Raw genomic sequence first — 17673 nt, 5'->3', positions numbered from 1 at the left:
ATGTCCAAAAATGATTTACACTGTTAAGTGTAAACTAAAATACTCAAAGTTGTCTGCCAGAAAGATGTTAAAGAAAACAATACAAAATATTTTACTTCACCGTATAACATAAATCATAGAAAATATATTGCATCACAATCATTGATGTCTCAGCAGTGTGAAGCAGAAAAATCTCACATGGCTGTCTCGCATGGGTAAAGTCGATCTCACACTGGTGATAATGTGAGAATAATAAATGCAGACCTGAATTTACAATTTATGGACCTAAATTACAACATACCTAAGAGTATTATTCTAATATTGAGATGAAAGATTGCAATATACAATCTGAGATTACAAAATACAAAGATGACAATATACAGATTTGAGATTAATACAGATCTCTGACATTATATGAGATCTAACCATGTGATGCTTATTCATTATTCAGACTTATAATTACAACATACAGACTTAAGATTTACAATATGCAAACTTAATATTACAATATAGAGACATAAGAATTACAATATGCAAACTTAATATTACAATATAGAGACATAAGAATTACAATATGCAAACTTAATATTACAATATAGAGACATATAAATTACAATATGCAAACTTAATATTACAATATAGAGACATAAGATTTCACCTAGTCACAAATGTGATAAACCATAATTCTCAATTTCAAATTGCCCATTCTACCACAGTTATTGCAAAGATCAAAGGAATACTGAGGTCATTATTCTACGATTTACCTTCATATGTAATAACTGATTATGAGAAAATTGATACACATCTCGCTTGCACTTAAGAATTTTGCTAATACAGCATTAAAGTTGACTAATAATTCAATTTTATAATCATAAAAATGAATCAGTATATGTTGTAAAACAAATTCATAAAGGACTGAAGACTCTTTGTCATTCAAAACCAATCGTCTGCATTCTGAGAGCGATACACATATAAACATGGCGATGCACAGACAAGTTTTTCTGAATTTATATTCAAAGCAATTGATATAATTTGTTAATACATTAAACTAAATACTTGAAATATTTTTTCAAAATAGATTTAGAATACCCTACCATCTCACCTTTATCATCAGCAAAAAGCAATGTAGACAGTTTTGGATGACATCACAGTGACCTAATTCATAGCTATATAGGAAAACAATCGGCAATATATTTCTGAGCCATAGTACAATAGAAATAAAGTTCTTGTTTTTGTGTATGTTGCAGGATAACCTCCTTGGTCTCGATATGTTGTTTGAAATACATGTAAAACAACATATTTCGACCTTGGAGATTATCCTGCAACATACACGAAAACATGATCATTATTTCTTAATTAAACATTGTATGATTTCTTTAGGTACAACATGACTTGCTGATATTCCAAGTTTCATTTTGTAATACCCTGTTGAATGAAAATAAAATGAGTGAAAACAAGAACTGAGATCCTGTACCTGTAATATATATATATATACATGGAATCATTTAAATTTTTCACAATAATCAAGTTCCCACGAAATCTAATGATTCCTCGATTTTTGTAGAATTTTTACCATGTTAGTAGTACAGTACATGCACAGTAGAAATAGTAACCACAGGTTTTGTTCAAGTGTTCGATTTTTACTCAGTTTGAATACTAGTCGTTATATTACAAAGTTACAATGTAACAAGATCGACAGTTTATGCAACCAATCACACTGTATTTACTAATGTATTGATATATTGAGATATTTTAATGTGTGAGGATGGTATTGGAACTAGAGATGGGACGATACCCTTTCTAGCCGATACGATACATATCGCAATGCTTTGCATATCAAGAAAAACTAGAAAAAAGAATTTCAAATTTAATCAGTTCAGAACAAACAAAAAATATCACTTGGTTCAGCTAGTTACTTGATTAGAATAAAAGAAATATCACAATGCTCAAGAAACTTTACAATAATGAGTCTTGCATCATTTTCCCTTTCGTAAACTTGCAAGCCAATACTCTCCTATACCTCTGACTTGCTTCCAGTCGGTTTTATTAATGTTATATAGTCTGCTTTGTTTTTTTGGGTTCTACTTTCATTTTTTGCTAGGCGGACTAAAAATACTCAACTTGAAATGTGCAGATATTTTTGGAAAATGCTATGACAGGCAATGTCATTTAATAGACATGTATCGATCCATATATCGCTAATCGGAAGAGTATTCAGTGCCCCACGTTTGTGTTTTTATAGATATTTGGTTAGGATGGAGGAGATGCGACAGAGTGCAAGAATTGTTCACCAATGTTTGAACGAAATGCCGGAGGGAGAAGTCAGGACAGATGATAACAAAGTTGTTCCTCCAAAACGTGCAGAAATGAAGGTGAGAAATGTCAATCAAATATAAATAAATTGAAAAATCATGTATTACGAGCAAATTCAAAAGATCAATATTAGATAAAAATGGCAAATTCAAATTCAGTGGTGGTGGTTAAAAACATAAGTTTTTGTTGTCCTACATTGCTTACATGATTTTTCCCCCACAAATTAACTTTTTTAAAAGTGACATATTTAAAATTAAAAACTACATTTCATTTGTGAATAAACAGTAGAAAAGTGTATAGAGTGTTAGTAGTATTTGATGACTGACTTGGATCAACATTCATCATATTTCGTTTTAAGGGGTGGGTCTGGATGAGAACTATGTGAATTTAGTTTTTTGTCAGACATTGAACTATTGATCTTGCTCCTTAAGGGGGCTCACTACATCCTGAAATAGTTTCTCAGATTAGTACAAATTGATTTAATCATAAAAGATATGATAATATATAATATCTATGCCAAAAAGGCAGAAAATATGCAAATTTGGATAAAAACGTGATTTTCAAAAAAATTACTTCAACACATATGAACAAAAAACTCTGGTGGATTTGAACTCGAGATCTGCGGTTCACAAGCCCAATGCTTTAACCACTGAGCTATGATGATAGACAAACTAACTGATCGATACAAATAACTTCACAAAACATTTAAATTGCCATCTTGTGACGTAGTGCCATAAAGAGGATAAGCTTTAGTGTAGTGAGCTACCTTAAGATTAAATGTTCATGTTTGGTTCAGTAGGAGATAAAGGAGAAATATATACATATTGCAAATTTATCCAACACACTTTTGGATAAAACTCATTCTTTGTAACCCACATTTTAAATTATGATGATTTTAAATTAAATTTTCTCATTTAGAATGTAAATGAAAATAAGGCTAAAGCAAGTAACAAAGTACTCATCTTGGATCTTGCCAGAAGAATAAAAAGTTAGATTTCTTTTTAGCTCACCTGAGCTGAAAGCTCAAGTGAGCTTTTCTGATCGCTTGTTATCCGTCGTCTGTGCGTCTGTCTGTAAACTTTTTACATTTTTGACTTCTTCTCCAGAACCACTGGGCCAATTTCAACCAAACTTGGCCAAAAGCATCCTTGGGAGAAAGGCTTTTAAGTTTGTTCAAATGAAGGGCCATGTCCCTTTCAAAGGGGAGATAATCACAAAAATGCAAAAATTGGGTGGGGTCATTTAAAAATCTTCTCAAGAACCACTAAGCCAGAAAAGTTGATATATACATAAAAGCTTTCTGACATAGTGCAGATTCAAGTTTTTTCAAATCATGGCCCCTGGCGGTAGGATGGGGCAACAAGGGGGGATTAAAGTTTTGCATATAAATATATAGGGAAAATCTTTAAAAGCCTTCTTCTCCAGAACCACTGGGCCAGAAAAGCTGATATTTACATGAAAGCTTCCTAACATAGTGCAGATTTAAGTTTGTTCAAAGTATGGCCCCCGGGGGTATGATGCAGCCACAATAGGGGATCAAAGTTTTACATACAAATATATAAGGAAAGTCTTTTAAAAAGCTTCTTCTCAAGAACCACTGAGCCAGAAAAGCTGATATTTACATGAAAGCTTTCTGACACAGTGCTGATTCAAGTTTGTTCAAATCATGTCCCCTGGGGTTAGGTATGGGCCACAATAGGGGATCAAAGTTTTACATTGAAATATATAGGAAAAATCTTTAAATACTTTCTTCTCAAGAACCAATGAGCTAGAAGAGCTGAGATTCACATGAAAGCTTCCTGACATAGTGCAGATTCAAGTTTGTTCAAAGTATGGCCCCCAGGGTTAGGTTGGGGTCACAATAGGGGATCAAAGTTTTACATACAAATATATAGGGAAAATCTTTAAATATCTTCTCAAGAACCATTGGGCCAATGAAGTTGAAATTTACATGAAAGCTTTCTGATATAGTGCAGATTGAAGTTTGTAAAAATCAAGGCCTCCAGGTGTAGGATGGGCCACAATAGAGACTACGGTTTTACATGCAAATATATATGGAAAGTCTTCAGATATGGGCCAAGGTGACTCAGGTGAGCGATGTGGCCCATGGGCCTCTTGTTTTAATTGGTTGTAATTTGAATAGGAAAGTATGGAAGCTCTTATCCACCACTTCAAGCTGTACACAGAGGGATACAATGTGCCGCCAGGAACAACATATACTGCTGTTGAGGCCCCCAAGGTAATGATCGCCATCCTACTGTAGAATAACACTTTATTTAGATTTTTTATCAGGTTTCATATCATGTTCCATATACATCCCATAAACTTCCTTATCCCATCTTTCTACTGTAATGAAAGTGCGAAAAATCATTATTCTCGTATTTTATGTTATTAAACTATAGTGTCAAATTAATCAAAAAGATGAATATTATCAGACTGGTAGATTGGCTTTAATCTAACATCTGCTCCGAGTGGATTGTCAGATTGTGGTAGAATGGCTTTAATCTAACTTCTGCTCCGAGTGGATTGTCAGATTGTGGTAGAATGGCTTTAATCTAACTTCTGCTCCGAGTGGATTGTCAGATTGTGGTAGAATGGCTTTAATCTAACTTCTGCTCCGAGTGGATTGTCAGATTGTGGTAGAATGGCTTTAATCTAACTTCTGCTCCGAGTGGATTGTCAGATTGTGGTAGAATGGCTTTAATCTAACTTCTGCTCCGAGTGGATTGTCAGATTGTGGTAGAATGGCTTTAATCTAACTTCTGCTCCGAGTGGATTGTCAGATTGTGGTAGAATCTAACATCTGTTGCGAGTGGATTGTCTGACTGGTAGAATGGCTTTAATCTAGAATCTAACATCTGCTTAGAATCTAACATTTGCTCCGAGTGGATTGTCAGACTGTGGTAGAATCTTACGCCTATTTGGGATGGATTTGAAATACTTGGTTTGTAAAAAAGGGAAATTTCACTTGATATCACAAAGAGGAAGTATATTGCAAAAAGATGAAATAAAAAGTAAGGACAAATTTCAATGAAATTTCTTTCATAATGTTGTAGATAATATGACCATAATCATTTATCAATGGTTAATATAAGTAAATCAAGATGGCTCAAACTTCTGTCCTTGGAAGTTTCTCAATCTCTCAAAGTGATCATCTCCTTGTCCCAATTCCTCCTTTAAATTGATAAACAAATTTACTCTTGGAGTAAGATTCAAGTCCCATTGTATTTCATCGAGAATGTTGCAGTGCATTTGCACCATTACGGAGACCCCCACCACCCCAAATAAAAAAAATATCAGAGAGGGCGACATTACCGCTATGCACAACACTGTAAATGTTGCCAAGTTATGAAGTTTAAAGATGCACAAATCTACTACTGCAGTGACATTTTCTTGCCTGCTTTTGCAAACAGAAGTTGCATATATCTAATTCATTACTTTCATAGGGTGAGTTTGGAGTATACCTAGTGTCTAATTCATTACTTTCACAGGGTGAGTTTGGAGTATACCTAGTGTCTGACGGAACCAACAAACCTTACAGATGTAAAATCAAGGCCCCTGGATTTGCTCATTTGGTAAGTAAAAAATTATTATGATTGACTTATCGTAAGAGCTTTTGCTTACAACATGTCCCAGACTGCAAATCTTGTCCCTTCGATTGAATTTTCCCCATCCCATACTGGTAATGATGAAGGATTCTATTATACCACCTTCACACTCACATATTTTTCTTACGAGTCCTTAAGGATCTCCGACTCGTAGTCAATCGCAAGCATTCGTAAATCACTCATCGGTATCCGTTAATAATTTATCACAACTCGCACGGATCTGTGAAAGTAGGGGCAAATTTTGTGACATTTCAAAAAAAATTCACGATTGTCCACGGATTTCATTTTCCGTAAATAACCTGTAAATAACTTGTAACAATCCGTAAGTATCGTAAACTGGTCGCAAGAACACGTAAACTGCTCGTAAGAATCCGTAAAACACTCGTAAAAAGTTCTTTTTTTTTTTACAAATCTTTGCGGTTAGTTTACGATATGTTACAGATAGGATAGTTTACGGATTATTGCAAATGCCTAAGTGATATTTACGATTTCATTCATGTCGGGATACAATCGCTTTATGGATTGTTCAGAGTCATTACGAGCGCTTTACGTATAGACACGATTACTTTACGAGTACATACTTAAACTTTACTATTAATACCACCTTCACACTCACAGATTTTTCTGATGAGTCCTTATGGATCTCCGATTCGTAATCAATCGCAAGCATTCGTAAATCACTCGTTGGTATCCGTGTCTAGATCGTAACAATCCGTGTACCTTTACGGATTTGTGGAATACATAAGGATCTGTAAGAAAAATCCGTGGATGTGAAGGTACCATAAGTCACTGGTTTGTGCTGCAATTTCATTTGTAGTGAAGGATTCCAAATTGTCGTATGGGTATAAAGTCCAGGTTTTGGTTATAGATTTTGATATTTTAAGTTAGTGAATACATGTACATGCATTGTATAAGTATAATGTACTTAAATTTTAAGTCGTACATACATAACGATTGTAATTAATTTGGCAGTTTGTGCATCTTGGATGCAGATAATCTGTAGGCTTCTAGCTTTCTCAAGATTTTGCCAAAATAATTTTTTTTTTTACACTTTCCAATGCTTAAATTATACAATGGTTATTTTTTTGCCTGACAGTATGTCATGAACCTATACCAAGTGATTGACGGTGTACATATATCACACCGAACTTCTTACCTAACCAAACTTTTGCTCTAAAACTTTGTTTCAATCTTGAAGTAGGTTGTTCATGATAACTGATGAAGTCAGTGGGAAAATTTTCTTCTCCTTAAGTGGCCAATAAATACTATTTTTGTACACATTAGGCCAATAAATACTATTTTTGTACACATTAGGCCAATAAATACTATTTTTCTACACAGTAGGACAATAAGGCCAATAAATACTATTTTTGTACACATTAGGCCAATAAATACTATTTTTCTACACAGTAGGACAATAAATACTATTTTTCTACATATTAGGCCAATAAATACTATTTTTCTACACATTAGGCCAACAAATACTATTTTTCTACACATTAGGCCAACAAATACTATTTTTCTACACCTTAGGCTGATAAATGCTATTTTTCTACACATTAGGCCAATAAATACTATTTTTCTACACATTAGGCCAACAAATACTATTTTTCTACACCTTAGGCTGATAAATGCTATTTTTCTACACATTAGGCCAATAAATACTATTTTTCTACACATTAGGCCAATAAATACTATTTTTCTACACCTTAGGCTGATAAATGCTATTTTTCTATACATTAGACCAATAAATGCTATTTTTCTACACATTAGGCCAATAAATACTATTTTTCTACACATTAGGCTGATAAGTGCTATTTTTCTACACATTAGGCTGATGAATACTATTTACCTACACATTAGGCCAATAAATGCTATTTTTTTTAAACAATAGACTCATAAATACTATATTTCTACACATTAGACTGATAAATACTATTTTTCTACACATTAGGCCAATAAATACTATTTTTTATACGCCCGTCTTTAGACGGGACGTATTATGGTACAGCGATGTCTGTACGTCCATCTGTCTGTCCATCCGTCCGTCCGTCCATTTGGGGTTTTCTCTTTATAATTTCATTTCCCTTTCACATATGCTGAAACTTGCTGTGTAGCTTCTTTGTGGGTCACTCTAGATCATACTGCAATTTTGATCCATTTCGACCTTTTTATGCCCCCGAGATCGCCCTACTCCTCCCACAGTTTTCAAGTGAGAGTCTTCTTATTATGCCCCCCTTCAAAGAAGAGGGGCATATTGGTTTGCACCGGTCGGTCGGTCAGTAGACCACATGTTGTCCGCTCAATATCTTGAGAACCATTCACTTGATGATAATGATATTTCATATGTGGGTTGGTTATGAGTAGAAGAGGACCCCTATTGTTTTTCAGGTCAAAAGGTCAAGGGTCAATCTACTCTAGACATAGGAATATAATGTCCGCTCAATATCTTGAGAACCCTTTGCTTGAAAAACATCAAACTTAGCACACTAGTACATCCTAAGGAGTAGATGACCCCTATTGATTTTGAGGCCATATGGTCAAAGGTCAAGGGTCAAACTTGGCATAGGAATATACTGACCATTCAATGTCTAGAGAACCCTTTGCTTGACAGACATCAAACTTGGTACACCAGCACATCTTAAGAAGAAGATGACCCCTATTGATTTTGAGGTGACATGGTCAAGGGTCAAACTGGACATAGGAATATACTGTCCGTTCAATATCTTGAGAACCCTTTGCTTGACAGACATCAAACTTGGTACACTGGTACAACTTCAGGAGGAGATGACCCCTATTGATTTTGAGGTCACATGGTCAAAGGTCAAGGGTCAAACAGGATATTAGAATATACTGTCTGCTCAATATCTTGAGAACCCTTTGCTTGACAGACATCAAACTTAGTACACTTGTACATCTTCAGGAGAAGATGACCCATATTGATTTTGAGGTCAAAAGTCAGTTGTTGAACTGGACATAGTAATATATTGTCTCCTATATTTTAAGAATTATTTCCTTGATCGACACCAAACTTGGTACACTGGTACAGCATAAGGAGTAGATGACCCCTATTGATTTTTAGGTCACAAGGTCAATTCACTCTTGACATAGGAAGATATTGTCTGCTCAATATTTTGAATTGATGATACTACTATCAATTAAATGATGTGTGTGTATAACCCTTTTCAATTTTGCACCATGGGAGGCATGTGTGTTTTACAAACATCTCTTGTTTTGTGGAGTGTTTGTATGGGTATTGAAGATGTGCATGTGGGATGGATTTTGATTTTCTACAATTTTTGAGAAAATTACAGGTTGTTGAACTTAGTCTATTTGGAAATTAATATTCTATGGAGGGTACATAATTTGTCCACCCAACTCCTCCCCCAGTTTTCAAGTGAGGACCATCTTATTTTGTGGAGTGTTTGTATGGGTATTGAAGATGTGCATCTGGGGAAGGATTTTGATTTTCTTCCATTTTTGAAAAAATTACAGGTTGTTGAACTTGGTCCATTTTGAGGAAATCTAGATTTTTAAGCCAAGACCCTTTGTTCATATGAAAGTTTGTCACAGCCTCATGATGGCTGATAATACCTGAAGCAAAGTTATACAAATTACAGCACAAGAAAAACACCCTATGTAAGCATTTCACGGGCGTATTATGTACCGTTTGCGGTACTCTTGTTCACTCATGTTGCAGAAACTTTTAAACAGTGTTCTCTACAAGCCTGCAATGCATGCTAATTTTCTGAATATCTATATTTGTGAATGAATTTAAATGCAAAAAATCTAAGCCGTTTATGCAAATTGTATTGTGAAATGATTTACCATTCCATGAACTATGCAAATGAAGTAAAACTTGCTATTAGTTTTAACTCTACACCATAAGGCACACTGAGGAGAATTTCTTCACATCTTGTCCTACGAAATCATGGTGGCGAATCACGTTAATGAATATGGAAATATGATCATTTCATGTAGATTCAAGTTTGTTCTAACCATACCTTGAAATGGATAACTGATTTTTAAATATGAAAACATGCTAATAAGATGTTGTTCAAACTGTAACCCCTGCTGTCAAAGAAAGGGGCCACTTTGGTCAGTCAAGGCAACAATGAAGGCTCAACTTCCAGAAGTTATATATTGTATAAATCTTGTTTTAAGGATTAAATTTTAATCAGATTGTTACCAGGTTCACAATGGATTTATTTTATAATAGATTACATAAAAATCATGTGTGAAATTTCTGTTTTTAAGTAGTCCATAAATTTTGAAAAAAGTTGCGAGTAATTTTCACTTTTTTGCAACAATTTTTTTTCAACCTTCAAATTCTTGTGTAAGTGACCAGGTATCATATTTTCATCAACAGCCGGTTTAGAGTCTGAGTCACATCATGCCTATTTCAAATATCATAAATTCTTTATGTGATTAAAAAAAATAAAAATAAAAGCTTTGCGATTGGTCACTTATAAAAATTTTTTCTGTACTATATCCCTGTAACACACACATATAAACTATAATCTCATTCTGTTTATTCCTGTGACCAGAATTCTACCAAAGTCTGAAGCCGATTATAGAGATGCATACTTTATAGTACACTGTATTTCTTTTTTTTTAAAGGTTATTTTCCATTGTCATGCTTCTTGAGTACATGTAGTTTGTACATGTATTTAAAGGCCGGCAATTGGGTATAAAAGCAGCCAATCGGTGAAAATGGTGGAATATATGAATTTTCTGGTCACATTCAGATTGCAGCACTTATTTTGCAAATATAAAGATTAAGCTGTTGTACTGAAATTTTAAAATAGGTATGCTTGTTCCCCTCATAACTGTGCATATATTGGCCATATCTATTTTAGATATAAATTCTCATGAAGTTTTAATTTTGGCCTCAAAAATCTGAAGCAGGGCTAAATTTGTATTTCAAACTAGAGATTGGCAGTTTGTGGGTGTGATTATCTTTTGTTATTGTTTACACCGGATGTTGACTCACATATTGCAGGAGCATGCTTGTCTAGTTCTAGATAAGAGGGATTGCACCAAAGGCAACATGTAATCAAATCACTGTATAACGTGGAAAAAAAGTACTTACTCATATATCATTGGTAAATCCAAATTTTATTTTTTAATCATATATAATCACATTCCATTAAAAAAATTGGTTAACTTTATGAAAATAACTCATAAGGACTGTTCAGTCTGATCACTGTTTCAGAGTTTTGCAGGATTGCTGGTACCTTTTCTCGAATGATGCCAATCATGATGTTTGTCTGATTAAGCAACAATCTCCTAGGCCAGTTGTGTAACTCCCATTAATTGTCTCTCACCAATGATGACAAATGTCCAATTGATCAACCATCACTCTAAAATTACTCTCAATCTGGACTCTTACATGTGAACATTACAATGTCAAAAGAGACAATCACAGATAGTAGGTCTCCAAATATCATAATGGACAAAATGTTTCTTAATAACCCTTCAATGCACAGGTCCTCCATTGCACAGCTACAATTTCCCCCCAAATTCTTCTCATAATTGAAAGGTACCAAGAGGAAAATCATAAAGGCCGGGAGTAACCTAGAAAATTTTACACCCCTACAGCAATTAAGCATATATGGCAAGAGGGCAGGGCTTAGCAGTGTTATCAGAATAAGCAGCAATCTAATGCTTGACTCTACACGTGCTCTGTAGCAGATGATATTTTGAACAGGGAGACTGACATGATTTATCAAAATAAACTAAAGTTTTCCCGCATTTTTCTACCACTCTGCTCGATCTGTGAGGCACTGAAAGGCTATGTTTTTACTTTAACAAAACTTCACCCTAGGAACTACAAAATGAATTCATCATTGTTTTATCCATGTCTTTTAAAACATGTAGTTTTTTTTTTTATAATATACACAAATATTGGTATATATGATATACTAATACTTATGATTTTCCTCTTGGTACCTTTCAATTATGAGAAGAATTTGGGGGGAAATTGTAGCTGTGCAATGGAGGACCTGTGCATTGAAGGGTTATTAAGAAACATTTTGTCCATTATGATATTTGGAGACCTACTATCTGTGATTGTCTCTTTTGACATTGTAATGTTCACATGTAAGAGTCCAGATTGAGAGTAATTTTAGAGTGATGGTTGATCAATTGGACATTTGTCATCATTGGTGAGAGACAATTAATGGGAGTTACACAACTGGCCTAGGAGATTGTTGCTTAATCAGACAAACATCATGATTGGCATTATTCGAGAAAAGGTACCAGCAATCCTGCAAAACTCTGAAACAGTGATCAGACTGAACAGTCCTTATGAGTTATTTTCATAAAGTTAACCAATTTTTTTAATGGAATGTGATTATATATGATTAAAAAATAAAATTTGGATTTACCAATGATATATGAGTAAGTACTTTTTTTCCACGTTATACAGTGATTTGATTATATGTTGCCTTTGGTGCAATCCCTCTTATCTAGAACTAGACAAGCATGCTCCTGCAATATGTGAGTCAACATCCGGTGTAAACAATAACAAAAGATAATCACACCCACAAACTGCCAATCTCTAGTTTGAAATACAAATTTAGCCCTGCTTCAGATTTTTGAGGCCAAAATTAAAACTTCATGAGAATTTATATCTAAAATAGATATGGCCAATATATGCACAGTTATGAGGGGAACAAGCATACCTATTTTAAAATTTCAGTACAACAGCTTAATCTTTATATTTGCAAAATAAGTGCTGCAATCTGAATGTGACCAGAAAATTCATATATTCCACCATTTTCACCGATTGGCTGCTTTTATACCCAATTGCCGGCCTTTAAGTATTAGTATATCATATATACCAATATATGTGTATATTATAAAAAAAAAACTACATGTTTTAAAAGACATGGATAAAACAATGATGAATTCATTTTGTAGTTCCTAGGGTGAAGTTTTGTTAAAGTAAAAACATAGCCTTTCAGTGCCTCACAGATCGAGCAGAGTGGTAGAAAAATGCGGGAAAACTTTAGTTTATTTTGATAAATCATGTCAGTCTCCCTGTTCAAAATATCATCTGCTACAGAGCACGTGTAGAGTCAAGCATTAGATTGCTGCTTATTCTGATAACACTGCTAAGCCCTGCCCTCTTGCCATATATGCTTAATTGCTGTAGGGGTGTAAAATTTTCTAGGTTACTCCCGGCCTTTAAAAGCAATCTGTATTTCTGTTACGGTTTAAATATATATTGGGGTTGAATTCTGTTAAAAATAGAAATTAGAATATTGCAAAATAACAATCCCAATATTACTTATTTTATTGCAGTTGCCAACATATTTGAAAACTAACATCAGTGCAAGTTTCGGATGTTAATGACAAATCTACTCAGAAAATCATGCTAGTTTACACAATATAAAAGATACGAAATCACAGGTCATGCTCGTGATATTGTGCTGCTACCCCATCGTGAAAAGAATACCACGTCCGATACTATAGGGTTATTGAACATGTATGGGTGAATATTGGCACGAGTTGGCTGTAAAAATTCACAAGCTTGCGAGTGCATTTTGACAGCCAACGAGTGCCAATATTCTCCTATATAAGTTCAATACCCCTTTTATTATATAACTAAAGTATTTAGTTGTTGAATTATATCCCTTTTCACTCAAACTACTCCAAAATAGACGAAAATTCATCAATATTGGCAGTGTGCAATAACAGCATGCATTTCTTAACTGTTCAATATCTAACCCGTCATTAATGCATGAAGCAAACTGATTTTGTAAATGGCGACATAATAATTTATGTACAGTAAAACATTTTGCTTAAGTAAATATCAAATACCGGCTCTGTCAGATTCGGAGAACCGTCGTCTGCCATTTTGGCTTGTTTACGTCGTTACGGTAACGTCAATATTGAACACTCATATTCGGAATGTTTCGGGTGCATACAATTTACGCAATGCAAAGTTAGCGTTCAATAAATTCTCAGGATATTGAACGCTAACATTCTCTAGATTTTACGCAGATTTTATATTGGACTATTTATTAGCTATATAATAAAATGTTATACAAGTTAGATTGGGCGCATTATGGCGATCTAGATGATGGAAATACTCGCTAAAACAATAACTCATATTTAAGCCCCTCCCCTTTCCCCTTTTGAGCCCCCTTCCCCTCTCTCAAAATAGTTGCTATGCCCATGGGCATGCGATGCACTAACCAAAATTTTTTGGTAAAGATGGATTAGATGTATTACATTGAGTTGTGTCGTAGAACAAAGTCTTCCAATATAGTCAAGGTCACGGATCTGAGGAGTAATACAAAAACATTCTCGTCTCAGCACTTGCATATGTTCTGATACTTGGTAGGTAAGGGATGGTCTATTATGTCAGATACGGGACTGGCAGGGGCGAGTGATCAGTCCCGTATCTGACATAATAGACCATCGGAGTCTTGTATCTTACTTAACACATTGTTCTATCTAAAACAGTATTTCTCATGATATTGGCCTGCTCTTAATAATATTGGACTATAGAACTGACGTCACAATAATGTTTTAAAGGAAGTTGCTGTTTAGATCCGCAGACTTGAAGCACAGTTCATTTGGATGTAGGTGTTGATAAGAGCGATATCCCAATCATATCTGTCTCATTGGGTATTGGTTGCTTTTGAACAGTTTTCGATTAGCCATATTCTCTGTTTCTTTGCAGGCTGCATTGGACCACATCGCTAAAAATCACTTGATTGCAGACGTGGTGGCTATAATTGGTAAATATTTTCACGTAATACAGAATTTAACTTGAATTCAGTTGCTCCTACAATGTACATATTTATTTTTCCTCTTTTTTAAAAGCTAAATAATATACGTGACATTGAATTACGAGAGATAATTAAAAATTCACATTATTCCTTTTATTTGTTTGAACAGGAACATTGGACATCGTGTTCGGAGAAGTGGACCGATAGAGTGATGACGTAACTCGTGTGTACACTGTTAATTTATTGAATGACAAAACCTGACCCTCCGTCATTCCAAACATTGAAGATTCTCCGTTCGATAGGTTTATCACTGACTCTTGTACAAATATGCTGTATTGATAAAAGCAAAGTAAACTTGTTAATTTTTTTAGTCTGTGTCTTTTTTTCAAATAGAGAGGGGGTCCAGTGGCGTAGCTTCCATTGAGGCAACCGAGGCAGCTGCCTCGGTAAAAAAAAACAAAAAAACACCTTTTACGTTGTTAAAATGTCGATAGCTTCTGGGGGGCTGCGTCCCCCAGACCCCCTGCCTCGGTAATATTTGAACCTAAGCTACGCATATGGGGTCTCATTTGAAATTAAAGGACTTTAGATGGTATGGGTCTTGAAATGACATTCAATGTCGACGTTGTTTTGATGAAGAGTATATGCACACTTTCTGATACACATTTATATTTGTTTAACAAAGATATGACCTCACAACTGTACCACAATTAATTTTCGGGGACTTTTAATTTTTTATTTATTGAATCGGTGCACCTTTCTGTACCATTTTCCTTTCCACAAACACAAAGCCCATTGAAGATTCTTATTATGGAGGTATTTCTCAGAGAGAAATAAATGGTAGAAAATGGAAAGCATGTTGTTCAATGCACTTAATGGTTGATTTTTTTTGTTTGTTCCCCGTCCCCCCCCCCCCCCCCCCCCCCCCTTAAAAACAAGCACTAAAAGTAGCGTGTTCGGTTAAAAGAGGACAGTAAGCGATATGCATATATTGCAATGCTTCATCATTGATATCAAGGTACATGACATGGCGCAAAGCCAACAGCATGTGACACAAAAATTAAAATGGGAAGATTTCGTTTGACTTTTCTCGGTTTCAGAGACCACATCGGGTACAGTTCATTACAGACGATTCTATAGGAGGAGTAATCAAGAGGTTGTAAATGTTTACTGGTTTTCACATTTTTGGTTATTATTGTCGCTCTCGGTTGCCAACTGTTAAACATTGAAGTTAGTTAAATTATTAACTGTGTATTCCCACAATATATCTGGTATTTGTTTTGTTTAAATAATTTGTGAAATTTTTATCACATTGGTTGAGAAGCAATATATTACTTGACTCTGGTGGTTCATTGACTGGCAACCGGACATAGGTATGTAAACAGGCGAAATTGATCAAAAACAGCGAATTTTCAGTTCGAATGGGGCTGTAATGAATGTTTGGAAATATGTCTCATCACAGACGAAATATAATCTTCTAAGAATGAAATTCTAGGAATTAAGTATCAATTGATAAATTAAAGGTTTTTTTTTATACTTATAAGACAGGGTTAGTAAAACTAAGTAATATTTTTGAAAAGAGTTAAAATCATTGATTAATTTCTACTAATCATTGATTAATTTCTACTAAAACTGTATTTTTGCTATTACTACTTGAGTTAAATTTTTAAGTTTTCTAGTTCAAAATATTGTACATATCTTCCATTTTCCATTGGTAATATTTTTCTTTGGTGTGGTATTCCTCCTCACCCCACGTGATGTTGTTATTATCTAACACGGGTGTTTTCTATTTATGTAATTGGATATCTACTCGTGCTATTGTCTAAAATTTGAAAGCGCTACCAACAACTGCGTAATAAAGAATAAAAGATTTGGTCGTAAAATATTTTAAAATGTTTAACCTTTGGTATAAAATTGCTCATTTCAGTGCTCTAAGTAATGTATTGAAATTTCAGATTTTGTTTGTGAAAAGCATTAGGCATTAAAGATCTGAATCTTTTTTTCTTTCCCTTCCGAAACGTTTAGTGTATTTTATGAACATGGTGAATACTTTACGAATAACTATAGATTATGAAATGTTTGTTACTGAGCAACAACCACCTCTCTCCAGGAAGTTAACCAAAACTTTTACAATAGCAACCGTGGGGATTTCAAAATATTTGATATCAAAGAATAATAAATAACTTAGAAGAAACAATCAGGTTTTTGTTTTGTAATTTTAACACAGTATGTTTTGTATCCTCATGTAGTTAGTAGTTTTACAATACAATCATATTCATGTTGAATATAAGAAGAAAAATGACGGATTTGAATTATCTGCCCATAATTCAAGAATAGAGAAAGGAAGATATTTGGAGATGACGATGAACAAAAACTATAGTTTGCCAATTAGGCGATTTCCATTTGTGTTTAATTGTCTAACATAGAAATCTTACTTTCCGAGATAAATCTATTGCGAAATCATATTATAGACTTACATTTGTACGGATACTTAGCATAGAAAAAGTGATTAATGCATGTGTAAGGTAGAAAAAATATGTTTTAGCTTCTGGTTAGGAGCAGATTTGTTCAATTTAAGTTTCATGACCAGTCGTTGTCAATACTTTTTGTACACTATGCTTTTGTAACTTATTATAAAATGCATGTCTTTTGGATCAATGAAATCTGATATTGTCTAACTGCGTCCGCATTTTGGTATAGGAGATAAATATCATTTAATGATTGTTGTCAAGATAATTATGATTTCAACAGGTATTCTAATTATCTGTATTTATTCCCTTTTATACATTATGATGTTAATGGAAATATTTGAAATGATCAATTTCGTCAATGGCTATTTGTTTAGCATTCAATAAGGATCATGTTTCATGTTTGAACGCCTTTTAAATTCAATCTGGTACAGTGAAAGTAATGAAGAAAGAAAGAACAATATATTGAGTTCCTGTGACACACAGACAAATGAAAAACATTAAAGTGCCTCAATGCATGCAGCGAACCAGTACTGGACATTCTTGATTCAAACAATGCAA

At 34.2% G+C, this 17673-nt stretch overlaps 1 protein-coding gene across 1 annotated transcript in view; it reads left to right on the top strand.

Moving 5' to 3' along the window:
* The window catches only part of LOC125680789 (NADH-ubiquinone oxidoreductase 49 kDa subunit-like), a 32435-nt gene extending 17421 nt beyond the window's left edge, over positions 1 to 15014 (top strand). The window contains exons 10-14 of the mRNA XM_048920558.2: positions 2222 to 2351; positions 4436 to 4531; positions 5784 to 5867; positions 14596 to 14653; positions 14814 to 15014. Of these exons, the coding sequence (XP_048776515.1) occupies positions 2222 to 2351; positions 4436 to 4531; positions 5784 to 5867; positions 14596 to 14653; positions 14814 to 14851 (406 nt within the window). The 3' untranslated portion in view covers positions 14852 to 15014. The remainder of the gene's footprint in view (positions 1 to 2221; positions 2352 to 4435; positions 4532 to 5783; positions 5868 to 14595; positions 14654 to 14813) is intronic.
* The last annotated feature ends 2659 nt before the right edge of the window (positions 15015 to 17673 follow it).

The sequence above is a fragment of the Ostrea edulis genome, chromosome 2, assembly GCF_947568905.1.
Source record: "Ostrea edulis chromosome 2, xbOstEdul1.1, whole genome shotgun sequence".
NCBI classification, from domain to species: Eukaryota; Metazoa; Mollusca; class Bivalvia; order Ostreida; family Ostreidae; genus Ostrea; species Ostrea edulis.
This window is presented reverse-complemented; position numbering and strand designations above follow the sequence as displayed.